The sequence below is a fragment of the Hemiscyllium ocellatum genome, chromosome 1 (genome assembly GCF_020745735.1).
Source record: "Hemiscyllium ocellatum isolate sHemOce1 chromosome 1, sHemOce1.pat.X.cur, whole genome shotgun sequence".
Lineage (NCBI taxonomy): Eukaryota > Metazoa > Chordata > Chondrichthyes > Orectolobiformes > Hemiscylliidae > Hemiscyllium > Hemiscyllium ocellatum.
The window spans coordinates 51,733,982-51,748,940 of NC_083401.1; the positions used below are offsets into that span (position 1 = coordinate 51,733,982).

The 14,959-nt window shown below is 41.1% G+C and overlaps 1 protein-coding gene across 9 annotated transcripts in view; it reads left to right on the forward strand.

Annotated features, from left to right (window-relative positions):
* The window catches only part of rai14 (retinoic acid induced 14), a 285,215-nt gene that overhangs the window by 197,944 nt on the left and 72,312 nt on the right, over window positions 1–14,959 (forward strand). For 8 of the 9 annotated variants that reach the window (XM_060854012.1, XM_060854509.1, XM_060854102.1 and 5 more), the window contains exons 6-8: window positions 3,281–3,367; window positions 4,547–4,604; window positions 10,036–10,106. In XM_060854012.1, coding sequence (XP_060709995.1) covers window positions 3,281–3,367; window positions 4,547–4,604; window positions 10,036–10,106 — 216 coding nt within the window. The remainder of the gene's footprint in view (window positions 1–3,280; window positions 3,368–4,546; window positions 4,605–10,035; window positions 10,107–14,959) is intronic. The other variant, XM_060854434.1, reaches the window with a different exon arrangement.

The window sequence follows — 14,959 nt, forward strand, 5'->3', positions numbered from 1 at the left end:
GAGTTTCTGTGCAGAGGAGATGACCTGGGGGGTGCAGTGAGAGAGAGACTCACTGAAACTCTTGTAGAGGGAGGAAGAGAGCTTCTTCAAGGAAGGCATCCTTGCAAGAGGATTCGCAGAAGGTTAAAATCTTCGGGTAAAAATTGAGGTCTGCAGATGCTGGAGATCACAGTTGAAAGTGCGTTGCTGGTTAAAGCACAGCAGGTCAGGCAGCATCCAAGGAATAGGAAATTCGACGTTTCGGGCATAAGCCCTTCATCAGGAAGGTGAGCACCAGGTGATACTATTGGTCTGAGTGGGATATCTGGTTTTTGCACTTTAGGTAGTCCATAGAATCTGGGGGTGTTGTTGCTTTCAGGTTTCATTCTTTGTAGGTCAAACCTTGTTATCTGTCCATTTTTTTGTAGGTTCGCTCAGTGTGTTGTTTATCCTATTAGTGAGCTGTAGGGTGGGGTCAAACTCCCTCTTTTGGTAGGTATTGGTATCTGCAAGTAGTTGTTGCGCTTTTTGGATGTAGTCTGCTTTGTCCAGGATGACCGTCATTCTGCCTTTGTCTGCTAGTAGTATGATTATGTTCTTATCGATTCTTAATGATTTTAGTGCTTCCCTCTCCTTGGTGTTGAGGTTATGTGTTTGTCTTTTCCTTGTTATCAGAGTTACGATACTTTGTCTCACTGTTTGTTGTGTCTCTTCTGTCAGTCCATTGTTTCTGAGTGTGCCTTCTAGTGCTGCTAGGAAGTCTGCTGTCTTGGCATCCCTGTGGTTGTAGTTGAGTCCCTTGGCCAGTATTGTTCTTTCTGTGTCTGTGAACTATCTGCGGGAGGGATTTCTAACCCAGGTGTGTTTTCTGGTGTCCTCTCTGTTGTGTGTTAGTTTGGACATTTTTTTCTTTTAGTGCCACTCAGACCAATAATATCACTACCAGGGACACCATCACACAAACTGGCTAAAGAACTACAACTTAAACTGAAACACATGATCAGCGGATCCAGACACTGCTATGTAGTCAACACAGGAATTCTTGGACATCATCAGAAATATAAACATAGACAAGGAAGAAACCATGGTCTCATTCGATGTAATGGCACTGTTCACATTTATCGACAAAACCCTAGCCAGAGAAACAATAGTCAACCTGCTGGACATACAGAACAGGCAACAAGATGGGGAACCTATCAACAAAGACGACATACTCAAACTACTGGACCTTTGCCTCACAACACACTTCACATTCAACAACCAAATATATGAACAAATCAACGGCACACCCATGGGCTCACCCATCTCTGGACTCATAGCAGAAGCAGTCATGCAAAGATCAGAACAAACAGTCTTGCTGCAAATTCAACCCAAACTCTGGGTCAGATAGGTGGATGACACCTTTGTAATCATTAAAAACACAGAAATAAAGAACACACACTGGATCATCAACACCACACTCGCAGGAATACGATTCACTAGAGAGGAAGAATAGGACAACCAACTCCCATTCCTAGACGTGATGGTACAGAGAAACCTAACGGAGAATTCACCACAAAGGTATACAGGAAAGCCACACACACAGACCAAGTCCTGAACTATGAAAGCAACCACCCCAACACACTCAAAAGAAGTTGCATCAAGACACTATTCAAAAGGGCCACAACACACTGCAGTACACCAGAACTGCAAAAAGAGGAAGAAGAACACCCATACAATGTATTCGCCAAAAACAGATACCCGCACAATTTCATCAACAGATACCTAAGTGAAAGACAATGGAACGAGGACATGCCGCAACCCAAAGGACTGGCCACACTACCATACATCAAGAGCATTTCCGAACTGACAGCCAGACTACTGCGACGACCACTAGGACTCATAACAGCACACAAACCAACAGCCACTCTCAGACACCAACTCACCAGAACGAAGGACCCGATACCCAGCATGAGCAAAACCAATGTAGTGTACAAAATCCATGCAAGGACTGCACAAAATACTACATAGGACAAACAGAAAGACAGCTAACGATCCGCATCCATGAATACCAACTAGCCACGAAACGACATGACCATCTATCCTTAGTCGTCACACACGCAAGTGACAAGCAACATGAATTCAACTGGGGCAACACTACTCTTATAGGACAAGCCAAACAGAGAACAGCCAGGGAATTCCTAGAGGCTTGGCACTCATCCATAGATTCAGTCAATAAGCACATTGACCTGGACCCAATATACCGACCACTGCAGCGGACAGCTGGAACTGACAGCCAGAAGCAACAGATTCAAACCACTACAAATGGCGGAGGAAAGATCACAGAAGTGCTTCACAGGAGGCTCCCAAGCACTGAGGATGTCACTTAGACAGGGGACGAAACGTCTGCAACACAAATTCCCAGCTCGGTGAACAGAACCAAAACAACATAATGTAATGTTTTATTGAATGAGAGCTGGATTATGTGTAAAAGATTGTCTTTTTTTAAAGGAGCATGTTTTAAAACTCCAGACAAAACATTTGTAATAATATCTTGTTCATTTTGACACCGTTAATAAATCTGTTTTAATATTATATTCTAATTAGCCAAGACATTTCAAATAGAGTAAGACTTTACAATTTTCTAGTATTGTCACACTCAAAATCTTCCAGTCACTCTACTGATGCTTGATAGCTTCATTGTGTGACACACTTGCAAATGTATTTGCTTGCAAAGCATGTTCTTAGACACATTCTTGCTCAAGTGCATTCTCGTCATTGATATTAGAATCCTAGAATCGTTTTTGTCATTGATATTTGTGAAGGAGAATCTTAAACCATATATCTGTATATTTCCTTATTCTCCCTTTCTCTTTCTCCTTTTTGTTGTTCTCACCTTTTCAGTTGCTGCCTTCCTTCCCCCAGTTAGGTGGCTATTTTTGACTGGTGCAGATTTGATGGGCCAAAGGGCCTCGTTCTGTGCTGTGGACCTCTATGACATCCCTGGCTGCATGATTTCTCGACTGTCAGCATGGTTTCATGTCCTCCCCCTACAATTCTTCTCTCTTCCTAATCCGTCATCTCTTTTTGTGTTTCATTTTAATGCTGCTTAGTGTTCCTGCTCATTTCCCATTACTCCTCTTCTCGATTATTGTCTTCACTTTCTCACTCTCCTTTTCTTTCAAAACTGATCTTTTGTTCTTTAGGTTTTTTTCATACTTTATTCATTCTTGTATATGGCTCACTCATCAGTCCTATTTGATTTTTAACTCTTTTCTTTTCTTCACTTTTTCTCCCTTCTGACCCATTCCTTTCTATTAAGGCAAGCTTGTTGGATGAGTCTGGAAGAAAAGAAGACCAACGAGGATGGAGACAGGGCTTAGCATCTGTGATTTTAAGCAGAAAAGCCGTAATTGGAATCAAAATTTATTATCTGTTTAAAAATGCACTCTGCCAGAAGTATAATTGATTTGTTTGATTAACGTGCCTCTTCCACTACATTCTAAACATGGAAACTAACAACTAGTGGAAAGTGATAAGTATCAATATTTTATGTAAAGGAAACAGAAACAGATGAAAAGAACTAAAATTGTCTCTTTTAGAAGTGTTAACACCTATTCTGACACTGGATTGCAAATGGAGAATATTTATGAATGAATCCAACTCTTATTGGTTTTAAGCTGGGTTGGAGTCCTGTGCACTGCTCTAACTTGTGTAATGTATGATTTACACTGATTCCTGTACAGCTCCTCTTTTAACCCAAAAAGCAGGGAGACTTTCATCGATAGAAAAACAAAAAGTGCCTGCCTGGGATTTTATTGCAGCTAGAAGTTCTGAGCTTCAATTGTAAATGGAATACAGGGTAGTGAATGACTAAATGTAGCATTCAGTAAGGTTGAATCTGGCCTGATATTGACAGTTCAAGGATTTTTAGGAGAAACCGGTTTGACTTCACCATGGATGTGTAATGTGAAGGCATTAGATAGACCGGGTACATAGGAACGTCCGTATCTTTCATGTAAAAGGAACATGGTTATTTTCTCTGTTATGCTACTTAGTGTCTCTTTCTTGCAACATTGCAGCTGAAAGTTCAATCCTCTTCATTTTGAAGCTACTAACTATTAAGACTAATGCCATAACATTTGACTTTTTAATTTGAAATTGAATTTTAATTTAAAATGATCAAAATTGAAAACCTTATTTAGCTTTCATACATGCAGAAAAAGAATTATATAATTCTAAATCGCTTTAGTATAAGTTTAAGTTTTATACTTTCAGAAGTAATAATTGTCATCTTCAAAACTCATTGGTAACTTTATTAATTTAAATTGCAATTAACTTGCTGTTTAAAGCATAATAACCTCGAGAAATCAAATATTTCAGCAAATTAACCATTTAATTTAACACTTTACCCTCTCTGCTGTGTTATATTCAAATTATTTTATGCATCCTGAAGGATGTAATGTTAGATGAACAAAACAGAAGTGTCTCTCAATTAACATTGTATCTGTTTTGGATTCACTAATTTAAGTTTCAGAATAAAGTGTTTCAACAAAGTTCTGTAAATGTGCTGTTTGTTTCTCACTAGTACAAATGTCCTGTGGAATGCATTGACAGCAATGGGAAGACAGCCTTGCACCATGCAGGTAAGAGTATTACCATGGTTTAAATACATTGATCATTTCATGACCAAGGAGCTAAATTTTAGATGGTTAAAAACTCTGATCTATGTGTATATCTATGAGGTTTCACCACTGCCCTGTGTAGTTGGCACGTAATTTCCTTACTTTTGTAATTAACTCGCCTTACAATAACTGAAAACATTCTATTAGCTTTCCTAAAGACTTGCTACACCTGCATACTAGCTTTTGGTGATTCATGTAGTGGGACAGCCAGATCACATTTTTCTACTTTTCGCTTTTATCTCCTGAACCTTGCCAACTCACTTGGTGTACCTATATCCTTTTGTAGTCTGCTTCTGTCCTTTTCACTGCTTTTTTTAAAAAAAAATCTATCTTGGTATATTCTGGATGTTTAGCTACTATATATTTGATTTCTTCATTTTATATAAATTGTGAAAGATTGAAGCCCCAGCACTGATCCCTGTGGCACACAATACCTTGCCAACTAGAAAATGACACAATCATGCTACAATTTCCTGTTAGCTAACCAATCTCCTATCCATGCTAATATATTATCCCATATACAGAGGAACCTCGATTATCCGAATACCCATTATCCGAAAATCGGATTATCCGAAGGAGATCTCGAGGTCTTGTTGGAAATATTACATCAAAGACGTGTTTCCAACAGTGATCGCGTCTTTTGTTACAGTGATTAAACAGGCACCGTCTCCAAATGATTGACCTCCTCACTCCCTCCCCCCCCAGCCCTCTCTCACCCCCCACACTTTCCATGGAGTTCTACAGAGGGGTATACTCTAACCCCCTCCCTGCTTCCCAGGAATAACCTCTCCAACATTGTCTTGTGCAGGGCAATGGTGGAACCTGTCAAACAAGTTGCTATTTGGAGACTTACCTCACAAAGGCAGCTGTAGCAACAGTCTTGTTTTGGTGTACAATCCAGATGCCCCGGAGAGAGGCTGTGTTGGGGTTGGGGGCTCACACGCTTTGTGGTGGGGGACAGTGGGCGGGTTTGGCCACTGGTGGGGGATGGAGTTGGACCGTGTTGGGGGGCAGGGTTGGCCTGCGTTGGGGGGGCAGGGGGGTGGGGTTGGCCCATGTTGGGGTGGCAGGGTTGGACTGTGTTGAGGGGTGGGGTTGGCCCATGTTGGGAGTGGCTGGCCCGTGTTTGGGGTTGGGGGTCAGGGTTGGACCGGTTTGGTGGGGGATGGTGGGGTGTTGCGCTGTGCACTGCTACAGTCTCCTGAACGGGGAGCAGACTTTAAAAACACTGAGCTCCAGAAGAAAGGCATTTAATCGATTTTCCAAATAATCAATTATCTGAACAAAATAGTGCCCTCGCATCTCGTTCGGATAATCGAGGTTCCACTGTACGTATTTCTCACAATTACCTTATGAAATACCTTCTTGAAATCTAAGTGAAACTCGTTCACTGATGTCCCTTTATCCACAGCACCTTACTTCTTTGAAGAGCTCAGCTAAAATTGGTTAGCACATTGTTGATGAGGAAGAGTTGCTGATTGTTATGCCATTGAATAACGAGGGGTGATAGTTAAATTCTCTGGTTGGAGATGGTTCCTGCTTCCACTTTTGTAGTACGCATGTTAGCTTACATTCTACTCACCTTAACCCTAAACCTTCTCACAGGTCATTCAAACACTACTCCCTATGACCTAAATCTTCCAATCCCAGTTCACCAAGAGGTGAAGTTCGATGCTTTTCGATCATAGGTCTATTTCAATCAAATGTATGCTACCAGCTGATTCCTTTTTGGATGTACTTTTTACAGTTAACTTATTCAAAACATTTCACCTTTAGTCATAGGTATTTAACATCCAGTTTACAGAATTAGATACTAAGGGTTCATTTACCTTTACCCCTGGGTTAAGCACTGGCTCAATTTTAAAATGCGCATCCCTGTTTTCAGACCCTTCCATGGCTTCACTTCTCCATATCTCTGTCTCTTAAGCATCCCTGAATTTAAATTGCTGCACTATTGCTGACAGTGCCTCAGAACAGTATAACCCAGGAACAGGCCCTTCAGCCCACCATGTCTGCACGGACCATGATGCCATTCTAACCTAATCCCATCTGCCTGTAAATGGTTCTTCCATAACCCTCTGTTCCCTCTCTGTTTATCTGTCTGTCTAAATGTCTCTTAAATGTTGCTTTCTTACCTGCTTCTACTACCTCCCCGCCAACACATTTTAGGCACCTACTACCTGTGTTTAAAAATAAAACACTTACCTCATACATCTCCTTTAAACTTTTCCTCGCTCACATTAAATCTATGCTACTTAGTACTCAACACTTCCTTAGCTGCCTACAGCCTAACCTCTCGAATTCTTCACCCTGCTTTCCTCCTTTAGGACACTCCCTAATACCTTCCTCTCCAGCCAAGTTTGTCAATCAATGACTATAATGTCTGCCCGTTATTCAGTGTCATGTCTTGTTTTATGAAGAACCTTGGATCATTTTATCATGTTAAAGGTGTTTGACAAACAACACGTTTTGGTTGCACCTTCCATTAGAAAGGGTAAATAGACAGGAATCGAGGAGTAAATGCAGCAGTTTCTTTGTAACTGTTCTTCTGGCCTTTTCTCACCAATCTGGAAAAGTGCAAATACCCCTGATGCAATTGTTTCATTGGGGTTACCACGTGGCAATCTGATTTCACGTTATGCCTTCCCCCAGTTTTGAAGAGTTGCAGGCAGCTGTAGAGATGCTTCCACACATGAGTGATGGAGCTGATTCGTCTGCATCTCGTGAAACAACAAAAATTATTCAATCCCACGGTCTAGTGGTTATGAGCCTACGAAAACATATGTGCAGTTTCTGCCAGGACAATTAATTAAATCAAATTCAATAAATGTTTCCATTTGTGGATATGAGCTTAAAGTAAAATGTCCATGAAAGCTATCAGATTATAGCAAAATCTCACTAGTGTCCTTCTTTTGGTCTGATTACACGTCGTTTCAGTTCATATGGGGGAAACCCATGAGTATGGTACTGGTCTAAAGAATAATAGTTGCAAGTATGCAACATAATTCTAACTCATGACAAGACTGACAGGAGCTAACCCTGTGATAGAGCATCATTTTTTTCTAATAACATTACAAATGGATTTATTTGTTTATAAAGTATCCTGGATATTCTGTGACCTGCCTCAAGTTCATTCCCAATATCACAAGGGGTGTCCACAGTGCAATTAGGTTTATATAACCTGTTTAGTCTCTCTTTAAATTCATAAAGGTTCAAGTTAAAATAGACCAGCAGTCAAACTTTTAATTAAGCAGGCTAAAGTTTTAGTTTATTTTTGTTATTACTGTTCCACGGGGAAAGAGAGAGACATTTAAGAAATTACAATTAACAAGGTTAAAACAAGTCCAGCTGAGACAAAAGAATGGCTGTAAGATGATTGTCCCTGTGGCATACCATGGGCCTATTGCTTGAGTTCCTCGTTGCTAAAGCAAGAAATTAGCTTTTGAAATCAGATCTAGCAGCTTTGATAGCTTTAATCATTGGATAGTTACTGTATCCTTGTAAATGTACGTTCCTCAGCACAGATTTTGAAAAGATGAAAGATTCCTTCTTCTTTACAAGTTTTGTGGGTTCAGCACTTTGTCCGACTTTCCTTCAACACAACAGTATTTAGTTTTCTACATACCTCTTCCCTTTGATCAGAAATACCTCCTGAGGGTGTTTTCCTCAGAGCCTGCTTCTTGCTCTTCTGCCCCTTCAGATGGCTATGCAGCCAGTTTTGTACAACTGTGACTTGTAAGTGTCTCTGTTCCAGACTGATGTGTAGCCTTTCCAAATGTAAGGACTGATTTTCTAGGGTGTAAGGCTGGATATGTCCATTGGCTTTTAGCTGAGACAAAAGACTTTCCAAATGATATAGTTATTAGATTACTTACAGTGTGGAAACAGGCCCTTCAGCCCAACAACTCCACACCGACCGGCCAAAGTGCAACCCACCCATACCCCTACATTTACCCCTTATCTAACTCTAGGGCAATTTAGCATGGCCAATTCACCTGACCTGCACATCTTTGTGACTGTGGGAGGAAACCGGAGCACCCGGAGGAAACCCACGCAGACACGGAGAGAATGTGCAAACTCCACACAGTCAGTCGCCCGAGTCGGAAATTGAACCCGGGTCTCTGGCGCTGTGAGGCAGCAGTGCTAACCACTGTGCCACCGTGCTGCCCACAAATTCAGATGGCTCCAACTTTGATTTCTGCCTCACCAGACATCACTGATTGCACGTTAGAATGACGTATTTGTGTAGTCTGGGGCTAGGTGCATTCTAAAAATCTCCGTTCTGTGATTTGAGCAGAGGCACAGTGCCTTAGGCATTGAAACATCCCATTGTAACAAGCATGACCTATTGTGGCCTCCATTGTGGATAAGACTCATAATTTCCAATGTGCAGATTTTGAAAACAGAAAAATCCCTTTAACATGCTTTCCCTTGAAGGCCTGTGATTTCAGATGGCACATCCGTAATCTAGACCGTGTTTAAAATCTTTTCTCAGATGGGACTCCAGTTAATCAGGCTGACCCCAGAACAAAGATGGCTGAGGCCTCTTAATGTGCCCTCATTCTGTTTTAGTGCTTTTGCAAATTAGATTGAAAACTGATCCCTTAGTTATGCTGTTCTTTTTGTACCTATACATTAGAACACTCCGAAAATTCACTCAAACTTTTGTCAAAAATGCCTTTATCATGGTGCTGCTGATTTACATGCACTCCACTGAGAGTTGGTACCAGAAATGTTCTATATGATCAATTTGCAGTTTGTTGGTTTTTTTGGGGGATGGGTGCAGTGATTTGTTGGGGTAAAGTTTCATTATGGGTGATCTCAGCAAAGGCGCAAGGTGTGTAAGTTGCTAATTCAGGATTGTGCATTTTGCAGACACACGTTTTTCCATACAATTTAGGGCAGTCCCATAGATGCAGACTGCAAAGAATTGTAGGAGGATAGACTGTGCTAAACCCACAGAGATAAGGAGTGCAGCAATGACCGTTCTTGTGTATTTGTTGGTTATTGTTGGTGTATTCCTATGTATTGTTCATCTATTCTAAAATTATCAGCAGCAAGGACTCTTAGCTGACAGTATTTACAGAACAATTCCATACCACTGAGTGATAGAGTTTCGTTGATAACTTTCTTGTAATCATGGTGGTTAGCTGTTGTGAGAGGTTCAGAACTGAAGTTACAGGTCATGTTCTTTCAACAAATGCAAGGTTTTCAGGCAATTGTTGAAAAAAAGCTTGACTGAAAAATGTATAATCTTATTCGAGAAAGCATTACCTCTACTCTGGTCTCCTATGTGTAGTATGAAATAAAAATGATTTTTTAAAATGATATTAAAACAAGTACAGCTTTTATAGAAGGACATTATAATTACTCTCAATGCTTTAATTTCCAGCTGCAAGTGGTTCTATCTCCATTGTTCAACTGTTGTGTGAACACAAATGCTCTATTAATGTCAAGGACACAGTGAGTATCCACACTGCAGCTTGTTGTATGTGTTTCATAAAATCTAATTGCCTGATCATTGAAGCATTTAATCATATTAAGACTAATCTTTAAGTATATTAGCTATCTCAATTATATTATGCACATCTTGAATTACTTGGATTTTGGCCATATTTCTGTGTTATGCTTGAAACTATCTGTTCACTTTTCAAGTCAATCAGCTTGTTTCCATGTCCAGTTTCAGACTCCGCCTAACTTGTGATTTCCAAGTTAATAAGCAGTTTTATGGTTGCGCAGTCATGATGCCAACCCACCTAACCTCCTCTGACTGAGAATTAGCTTTACATTTCTTGAATACTTCAAAAAATGTTTATTTCATCTGCCATTTCCTCATTTTCTATTATTAACTCCCCCTCTTTGCACAGTTTGATGTTTTCTCTAACTTCTCTAGTTAACCAAGGGTTGTGGGTCCTCCCTTTGAGGGATTTTATTGTCAGTAGGTATATATTTATTCAGAGTATGTCTGCCAAAGTGTCTCTATGATGTACCTCCAGACTAGTATCTGCTTGCTCAACATTCATAGCCATGTAGTTGCCCTTAAGTTTAAAATACTAGTCTTGGACCTCCATTTTCCACTTGCAATCTAGATGTCAAATTCAATTGTTTTGTGATCGTTGCGACCTAGACACACTGTTACTCTGAGTTAATGACCATTTATCCCTTTCCCTGATGCTTTCTAATGTATCTCTGCTCAACTGGTCAGTTTACGTACAACTTCTCCAGTTCCCACTCATTTCTGTTTTGCTATTTTTGTCTTTTCTGCTCCATCCTACCACCCACATTTTTTCCCCTTTGTCGCTGAAAACATTGAAGGGCAGATCATTGAATTTATTCAAGGTTGAGTTTGATAGGATTCTGATAGACAATGGCCTCAAAGGTTGTGGGAAGCAAACAAGACAGTGGTTCTGAGGCCACACATAAATCAACCATAATCTTATTGAAGGACAGAGTAGGCTCAAAGGGCTGAATGGCCTACTTTTTCTCAGTTCTGTGTTCTCCATCTCCTTATTTCTGTTGCTAGCATCACTACCACTGTCCTGCCTCTGTTCAATCCCTTCTATTTTCCCTCTACTGTGTAGAGTGCCCAGATTCACATCTGTTGTTGGTTCTCACTGCTGCCCATTCTGTACTGACATGTGTAATGCATCATTTCCCTCACTTTCCTCAAGCGTTGACCTGGCCTTCATGAACACATTGCTTATGTTGCACTTGAACATAATGTATCCGATTTCCCATTCTATAACAAACACCAGTTGTGGTCTTCTTAGTGGAAATGCTTCTTTGTGCTTCAACTTCAAATGTTCACTATTCAACACAAACACAACCCCCAGCATGGAAACAAAGTTTAAAATATTTTGATGATAAGCTGTATATGAGAGTTTGCAGATTTGTGGATCAGGTTGTAAGTTTGCTCACGGAGCTGCAAGGTTTATTCTCGGACGTTTCGTCACCATGCTGGGTAACATGATCAGTGAGCCTTCGGTGAAGCCTGCTGTTCTGACCCGCTTGCTATTTGTGTGTCTTGGTCTGTTCTGGTGGGTGATATCACTTTCAGTTCTTTTTCCTGAGAGGATGGTAAATGCGATCCAAATTGATATGTTTGTTAATGGAGTTCTGGTTTGAATGCCAGGCCTCTAGGAATTCCCATGCATGTCTTTGTTTAGTCTATCCCAGAATGGATGTATTGTCCCAGCCCCTTTTCATCTATGTGTATGGATACCAGTGACAGTTGGTCATATCTGTTGGTGGCAAGTTGGTGCTCGTATATCCTGGTGGCTACTTTCCTGCCCATCTGTCCAATGTAATGTTTTATGCAGTCCTTGCAGGGTATTTTTTGTACAGAGGAACCTCGATTATCCAACCGAGATGGGCGGAAGTATTTTGTTTGGATAACTGATTATTTAGGTAATTGATTCAATGTCTTTCCTCTGGGGCTTGTAGTTTTCTGTTAAGTGCAATCCCCTATTCAGGAGACTAGGCAGCAGCACACTGTGCATGAGCTCCTGTCCTCCCCTGCACACCTCCCAACCCCGCTCAACACCGCCCGACCCCCAACCCTATCTAACACCACCCATCCGACCCCCCGAACCTCATCTAACCACCCCCCCGCCCAGCCCCAGCCCTGTCCAACACCACCCCCAGCCTGCCTCCCTGTCTTTCCCCAGTCTTGCCCCCAACCCTGCCCAACACCTCCCCTGCCAACCCTCATCTGCGCCCCCACTCCCAGTTGGACACGGTTGCCACCTCCCCTGACACACACACACACACACACACACACACACACACACACCTTTTAACTCCAACGTTTTTGACAGGTTCCACCTTTGCCCTGCACAGGACAATGTTGGAGATATTATCTGGGGAAGGGGAATTTAGGGTACACCCCTGTGTAGAACTCCAGGGAAAGTGTGGGGAGAGAGTGCGGGAGGTCAGTCATTTGGAGAAGGTGTCTGGGCTCCCATTGATGTTCTCGGCAGTATCTCAGTGAGCCGTGTTCACTTTTAATCACTGTCAACAAAAGACGCGATCAGCGTTGGAAACACAACTTTGATGTGGTGTTTCTATCAGGACCTTGAGGTCTTCTTCAGATAATTCGCAATTCAGATAATTGATATTCAGATAATTGAGGTTCCTCTGTATATGACATTCATTCTGCTCGTGTTGGTATGAGATCCTTTTAAATTTATCAGGAATGTTATGGTCATTTACATCATTTAAATATGATTTCATATCTTTCCCTTTTTAACAGTTTGAGTGCATTGGTTCTTGGCGAATTACATTATCTTCCCTCTGTAACTCCAATCCCCATTGATTTGCCTACTTCTACAACAAAGAGTACTGTTTTCATACTTTGATTGAATTTCTATACATAATTTACTTTATATTTTTAACAAATGCTTAATTTATCCTTGGCAAAGGTAGTACACGTTTTATTATATGAAAGACAATGACTCTATACTCTATAAAATAACTGCAAACATTTAAGTCCCTGTCTGACATAACTCTGTTTTCGTTGTTTTGCCCTAATATAAAATAGTGACCATATTTTTGTTTAACGTCGTTTACAGACTTGCCTGCAGCTTTCAGAGCTTCTGCTCCCAGGTTCAGTCACTGTGGCGTTCCTCCTGTTTCTGCCTAATGGAAACATAGAAAATAGGAGCAGGAGTAGGCCATTCAGTCCATTGAACCTGTTCTACCATTTAATATGATCATTATTGATGATCCAACTCAGTAAGGAGAAGTGAGGACGACAGGTGGTAGAGACCAGAGTCAAATAGTCATCCAACTAAGTACCATATTCCTGCATTCTTCCCAAATCGCTTTAGATTAGATTAGATTACTTACAGTGTGGAAACAGGCCCTTCGGCCCAACAAGTCCACACCGACCCGCCGAAGCGCAACCCACCCATACCCCTACATTTACCCCTTACCTAACACTATGGGCAATTTAGCATGGCCAATTCACCTGACCCGCACAGCTTTAGATTTGGAATTATGTCAACTCCTTGAAAACAAGAATGCCCTCAGTCCTGCTTCATTGCCCGACCTTCCTGGTTCCTATTTCTACCCTTGGTTCTTTCTTTTAAAGCTTCTGCTGTTTGTTACTGTCATTTCTGCCATTCTGAACCCGCACTAAAGCCCTTGGCTCCACCAAGTGGGAGACGTTGGTAGGTGCAAGTAGATCTGCCTGCACTGGCCAGTTCTGCCACTAGGTGGAGCAAGCTTTATTAATACTTCAGATGTAATTTAAGCATTTTTGTAGTAAATATTCGTACATTTATATTGTGTTTTATCTTTTTAACTGCATTTTATTTTAAAGGTTATTTTATATTTTTATGATTATGGGCAGTTAGGAATGTACATGACTTCAACTAAGTATAGTTTCAAATTTGCTGCTCAGAGTTTTTTTTTAGATTACTTACAGTGTGGAAACAGACCCTTCGGCCCAACAAGTCCACACCGACCCTCCAAAGAGCAACCCTACATTTACCCCTTCATCTAACACAACGGGCAATTTAGCATGGCCAATTCACCTAACCTGCACATCTTTGGACTGTGGGAGGAAACCCACACAGACATGGGGAGAATATGCAAACTCCACACAGACAGTTGCCCGAGTCGGGAATTGAACCCAGGTCCCTGGCGCTGTGAGGCAGCAGTGCTATACACTGTGCCACTATGCCACCAGTCTTGAAGTACTGTGTATCCTGACTGTATGAGTTTCTTACATGTTTAATGCTTTGTTATCTTGCGAGTTATTTCAGCTAGGAATGTGTATGTACAGTATGCTAACATGCACATTTTTTTATTCCTGAGCGAAAGGAATTTGCAGAAGCCTAACAGTAACCTTAACATTGATTCGTATGGTAAACCATGCTTCATTTAAGGTTAAAAATCACATGACGCTAGGCTATAGTCCAACAGGTTTAATTAGAAGCACTAGCTTTCGGAGCACCGCTCCTTCATCAGGTGGTTGCTTCGAAAGATAATGTTTCTAATTAAACCTGTTGGACTATAACCTAGTGTTATGTGATTTTTAACTTTGTACACCCCAGTCCAATACCGGCATCTCCAAATCATTTAAGGTTGGTTCATTCAAAGATGCAACCACAACCTTAAGTGAGCACTTACTGAAGAATAAAATCTACAAATGCTCAAACAGCCATTGAACTAGTGTGTGAATGCACAATATTCAAATAGGCAATGAAACAATGTCGGAAATTTGTCCTGGAAGCACCAGCTTTGTCAGTTTTCCTAAAGGTGTGCAATCCCATTGGTACCTGGACAGAACTCCTTCAAATAATTGATGTCCT